The following is a 6280-nucleotide window of genomic DNA, read 5'->3' as shown; positions in this document are numbered from 1 at the left end:
CATCCAACCAAACGACAAGAACACGTTAAGACCCCGGATCCGGAAACAGCAATCAGACCCGCACGATACTCTCAAGGCCCGATGGAAACAACCCAATATGCCAGTCCGTAATATCTTGGCCCAGCAGCGGAACAAATTTAATATGCTGCTTACCTATGGCAATGGAAACCATCAAACAGCAAACCTGTGCTTTTAATGCAAAATATTCTAGCTTTAAGTTAGATTTAGTTTCAGCTCGTAGTCGGCAGCGAGGATAAAAAATTTGCTTTTAGTTATTAAGATACTTTAGAAAGTAAGCTACCAGATATAATTAGCGCCGTTAAACATTGAATTGTATTTGTGCCGTGTCAAATAAACTATAGATGAAAAAAAGAAAAAAAAAAACAAAGATTTGTAGAAATGCAATAGTGCCTATTTAACGAAACATGAACAGAAATCAATGTTTTTTGAGAAACAAAAAATACACGTTTCTTTTACCAGCTAACAGAATCATTGCAGCATGAGCAAATGTCAATGATCTAAGTCAGTGTGCATTTTAGAGAAAATTGAACAGATTGATTAGATCCGAGCAATGGTAAATTAAATCATCGCACATGTAGTGTTATTCTTGTTCTTTCTTTTCATTTATCAGATAAATAAAACGATTATATGCAATATGCAACTCAAATAAGCCAGAAATTTAATTTACATTATCAAGTATATGCCCTTGAATGAAATCAAAGCCACGTTCAGAGTATTCACATGCATGTCGAGTTTGCTGCTACCACGCTATAGCGCTTTTGCATAGAAAAGGTGTAGTAGGCAGCGAAAACGAATATCACCTAATACGTGAATCAATAACAGGTGCTTGTTTACTCAACTACGACGGCTCAATAACGACGCTACAACAACTTGTCTACCGGTCATAGCCTACAATCATAGTAATCTAATGACGTTGTTCTTGGAGTAAAAGGCGGGAAAAACCGAAAATATATTTAAATTTTTTTCTAACTTTATCAGTTGGTTATTGTTATTTTTATGGCCTATCAACTCGTCGAAGATGAAGACAAAACAAACACAAAAAGAATCATTCAAATCCGTTGATTCTACTTCGAGTAACCTGATAATACGTCAACTCATCGAGGTTGACTTCTGCTTAATAGGAACATTTGTGTTCAGCAAAATGAGATTGAGCGATAACAGGTCCGTGATGCCCTTAGATGTTCTGGGCTGCACGCGCGCTACAATGTGAGCAGCAGCGTGTACCCTATCCCGAAAGGGGCAAAAAATCACTGAAATGCTCATTTACTCGGGAATATGGATTGAATTGGTCCATATGAACCTGGAATTCCCAGTAAGTGCTGGTCATTAGCTAGCGTTAATTACGTCCCTGCCCTTTGTACACACCGCCCGTCGCTACTACCGATGGATTTTTAGTGAGGTTGTTGGAAGTGAACATTTGCTGGTCCCTCGCGGATTACATTTGACTCGCTGAAGTTGACCGAACTAGATGATTTAGAGGAAGTAAAAGTCGTAACAAGGTTTCCGTAGGTGAACCTGCGGAAGGATCATTACTGCTACATTTGCAAATATACATTAGCAATGGCAACTCCCGGTCCCGGACTCGAGTGCGTGGGTCCACTGCGACCGGCAGGGGTGTGGCTGGTGTGCCGCCCCGCGTAGAAACAATCACGTCCTACCGTTGTGTGTGTTTGTTTTGTTTTCGTCGTTTTGTTTGTGCTTCAGCTGTGCGCACGCACGGTTGGTACGGACCGGCCATCGGTGCCGCGTTGTCGTTAGCCACTCTCGGCGCATGGTGTGGTGTGTGCGGTGGTGGTGACTAAGCTCAGTCCATCCACCGTCCCCGTTCCCCCCATACGAGACCCGGTTGATAAGGCTAGCCGCGGCGGCTATCGCAGCCGCGCCCGGAGGCACAGTGTGGTGCGTGTGTTTAACGTGTTTGTTTTGTGTGTTTTGTGCTATTGTTAAAATCGTTCGAGAACAAACCCTAGGCAGGGGATCACTCGGCTCGTGGATCGATGAAGACCGCAGCTAAATGCGTGTCAGAATGTGAACTGCAGGACACATGAACACCGACAAGTTGAACGCATATTGCACACCGTACAACCAGTACGATGTACACATTTTTGAGTGCCTATATTTATTGATTCAACTATATGTGCGCGTGCTTGCCTATGCTGCTGCCTATTATGTGTTGTGAATACACGGGTATTAGCAGTAGCAGCGAGTGCGTGGCGTGTATGCGTAGTGACGCTTTCCCGCCTTCGATGATCGATAAAGTGATTAAGATCAGGTCAAGGTTTGCTGCTGCTCTCAGCAGCGCAGCAAGCTGCCGACACGTACAACCCCCGGCAAAATACACACACACTGTCTGTGTGTGTATAGGTAGTACGATACGGCGCAGAACAATCGCAGATCAGATCAGATCTCAATCTCAATCTAGTAGGCCTCAAATAATGTGTGACTACCCCCTAAATTTAAGCATATTAATAAGGGGAGGAAAGCTGCGAGCGAAACGGGAGGAGCTCAGCACGTAGAGGCGACGCCCGGTGCGATGTCTGCCTAGTTCCGTGTACTGGAAATTTTGTCATCTGCCATAATCAGCGGGTCCCGGTTCAAGTTCAACTAGAATGTGGCTTTTACTCCCACAGAGGGTGATAGGCCCGTAGAACGGCGCTGATGGTGGAAAATTTTTCCATGGAGTCGTGTTGCTTGATAGTGCAGCACCAAGTGGGAGGTAAACTCCTTCTAAGGCTAAATATCACCACGAGACCGATAGCGAACAAGTGTGTGAACAACCGTGAGGGAAAGTTGAAAAGCACTCTGAATAGAGAGTCAAAAAGTACGTGAAACTGCCTAGGGCTCAAGCCCGTTGAACTCGATTATCCGAAGCGGAGATATTCACCTGTGGCCGGGCCGGGTTCGCCCCGGGGCACTTATCTCCTGCCGCACGAGGACATTGCGATCCATTACAATACTGCGATACTGTTGCGTTCCGCGGGATGCAAATCAGGTCCGACAGGTTGCCCTCTGGTGCTTTGGTTGTTGGTTCCACCGTAGCGCCGTTCAGTTCTGAAGGCCTACGTCGCGAGCCGGAACCTACCGCACGTGGTGTGCAGTCGGACGCGTGATGGACCCTACGCGTGACACCGTCCCGTATGCGCTCCCCGCATACACCCTCGGTCTAGGCTGTGGCACTGTGGTGGACTGTTGATCGGCAATGAGCAAATCGAGGTACATTCGGGACCCGTCTTGAGACACGGATCAAGAAGTCTATCTTGCGCGCAAGCCAATGGTGAGCCGTGTGCCCCTCCCCGCGGGGGGGGGGGGTGCGCTGGCGCTTTACTGGACAACCAAAGGCGTAAAAAACATAACTCTCTCGTTGTGCGGGATTACGGGCGAGACTACCTGCTCGTCCCTCCATCCCCGGGTGTTATAGCCGGCATGCAGTTGGCGCGGGAGACGCGTGTTCGCGCGCGCCTTCCCGCCACCGTGCCGTAACATACCGCGAGTGTGCAGTGAGTGTGACCCGAAAGATGGTGAACTATGCCTGATCAGGTTGAAGTCAGGGGAAACCCTGATGGAGGACCGAAGCAATTCTGACGTGCAAATCTATTGTCAGAATTGGGCATAGGGGCGAAAGACCAATCGAACCATCTAGTAGCTGTTTCCCTCAGGATAGCTGGAGCACGCAACGTTTTGGATCCTATTCTTATCTGGTAAAGCGAATGATTAGAGGCCTTAGGTTCGAAATGATCTTGATCTATTCTCAAACTATAAATGGGTACGTACGATAACATTCTTGGTTGATGTTGCGCGAACACGTCGGTCGTGCGTTTTCCCCGCTCCTTTCGGGGGGCAGGGTTGGCGCGGACACGTCCACTCGGTCGACGTAAAAGATATCGGTGTGCTTAGTGGGCCAAGTTTTGATAAGCAGAACTGGTGCTGTGGGATGAACCAGACGTAATGTTACGGCGCCTAAATAAACGACGCATCATAGATACCATGAAAGGTGTTGATTGCTACAGACAGCAGGACGGTGGACATGGAAGTTGTCATCCGCCAAGGAGTGTGTAACAACTCACCTGCCGAAGCAATCAGCCCTTAAAATGGATGGCGCTTAAGTCGTTTGCCTATACATTACCGCTGACGGCGGTCCCGTGCCACTTTGAGACGTCAGCGAGTAGAAGGGTCTGGTGGTGCGAATATATATATATATATATATATATATATATATATATATATATATATATATATATATATATATATATATATATATATATATATATATATATATATATATATATATATATATATATATATATATATATATATATATATATATATATATATATATATATATATATATATATATATATATATATATATATTTTCTTCTTCTTTTTCTTATTGAGCCATTAGTTATTAAATTAATCAAACCTCGTTTTCATGAGGTCTTTTGTTCACTATAATTTCTTTCCCATGTTAACATTTGCATTTCATTCACACATTCGCCTTTCGGCTATCGTCGAGAAAGGAAGCAACTGAATATCGCTCCGTATTATTTTGCTCGCTCGAACAAACAATACCGCTTTGTCTGCTACGGTACGCGTATCGCTTGTGCTTTCGGTATCGGTTATGTTTTTAAACAATAGCCGACTAGTATATTGCTTGCGCCGCTGGGCGCCGGCTACCCAGCTAGCGACAGTCTTCAGCCTGCTGTTGGAATAACAGTGATTTGTGCCGCGTGTGCACCGGAGCTGTCTATTGAAGACGAAAAAGTACACCATCACTTCAAACTACCGGGCTTTTTGTGTGCAGAACTGATCTTTGCGACCGAGATTGGCATTGCCCGCACACGGGTTGTGGAGGAGAGCAGCTAAAGAGATAAGTAGTTTTTTTCTTGTTTTTTTTCTACTATATTGGTGATTGGGGCTCTTAGTGCTTGGTTTGTGCGTCCAGCATGGACGACGAAGATGGCCAGACCGATTGCGAGGGAGAAAATTCGCTCGTTCCCCTGATCCTTCCGGATACAAGGACCCGAGAGTCGCTAGAGGAGCATCTCAGGAGTTGATCCACCGTGTGAAGCTGTACCCGGAAGAATCGTTGGGGCCGTAGGTTGTATTTCTTCGGTCCTAAGTAAAAGCATTGAACACGATGCAAATCTCAAATTATTATTCTCAAATCTCTGGCTAAATATTTTTCGGACGTGACAGAGATTTCCAAAGTCCGCCCGAATAAACTACGTATTTCGGTGTCAAGCCTCAGGCAAGCAAACGAGATTGCTGCTTTTGAGCATTTTACGCGGGAATACCACGTGTACATTCCAGCTCGCGTAGTGGAGATCGACGGCGTTGTCACTGACTCGAGTTTGACCGTCGAGGACTTGCTGAAGGCTGGAACCGGCCGTTTCAAAGATTCCAGCCTTAAGCCGGTAAAGATACTCGACTGCAAGAAATTGCACTCAGTATCGCTCGACAAGGGTCTAAAAACTTACACCCAATCAGACTCGTTTCGGGTGACTTTCGCCGGGTCTGCTCTGCCGAGCTATGTACTCGTGGACGTGTCTACTCGTGCGTTTGTTTGTACCGCGGGTGATGAATTGCACCAAATGCAAGCAGTTGGGACATACGGCCTCCCACTGCGGCAATAAAGAGAGATGTGGCAAATGCGGAGAGCAACATGCGGATGACGCCTGTGATAAAGACGCTGAAAAGTGTCTCCATTGTGGGCAGACTCCGCATGAGCTGTCCGTATGCCCCGCGTACAAACAACGCCAAGACAAAATCAAGCGGTCTCTGAAAGAGCGCTCAAAACGCACTTTCGCGGAAATGCTCAAGGAGGCCGCTGCCACTAAACTGATTTCCCCAAACCCCTACGAGGTGCTGTCGTCTGATGAGTCTGATTCTGACAGTTCAGTTGGGGAAACTGCTTTTGCCGAACCTGGAAAGTCTAGAAAAATAAAAAAACCTCTCTTCCCCCAAACTTCCCCGGAAAGGACAGAGGAGATCCTCACCTGAAATGACAGATACATTAAAGCAAAGAAGTGCTGTTGAAAACCCAAAGCAAACTCCTTCGGGATTGGCTAAACTGGATTCTTGCAAGGAGTTTCCAGCACTTCCAGGAACATCTAAAAACCCAACTGTTCCTTCTTTTTCGTCCAAGATTCAGCCAGAATCTGGACTACTGAAATTTTCAGATATTGTGGACTGGATTTTGGAAAATTTCACCATAACTGATCCCCTTAAAAGTCTTCTGCTGGCATTCCTACCTACAGTCA

The 6280-nt window shown here is 46.0% G+C and overlaps 1 protein-coding gene and 1 non-coding gene across 2 annotated transcripts; both read left to right on the top strand.

Moving 5' to 3' along the window:
• The first annotated feature begins 1983 nt into the window (after positions 1-1983).
• On the top strand, positions 1984-2136 carry LOC129726233 (5.8S ribosomal RNA). The gene has a single exon (XR_008728283.1). It is a non-coding gene; the product is annotated as a 5.8S ribosomal RNA (ribosomal RNA).
• A 3413-nt stretch (positions 2137-5549) lies between these two features.
• LOC129719922 (uncharacterized) lies at positions 5550-6020 on the top strand. Its single transcript, XM_055671336.1, has one exon. It carries the CDS (start codon positions 5550-5552, stop codon positions 6018-6020), a length of 471 nt encoding a protein of 156 aa, XP_055527311.1.
• The last annotated feature ends 260 nt before the right edge of the window (positions 6021-6280 follow it).

This window comes from Wyeomyia smithii, chromosome 2, assembly GCF_029784165.1.
Source record: "Wyeomyia smithii strain HCP4-BCI-WySm-NY-G18 chromosome 2, ASM2978416v1, whole genome shotgun sequence".
Lineage (NCBI taxonomy): Eukaryota > Metazoa > Arthropoda > Insecta > Diptera > Culicidae > Wyeomyia > Wyeomyia smithii.
This window is presented reverse-complemented; position numbering and strand designations above follow the sequence as displayed.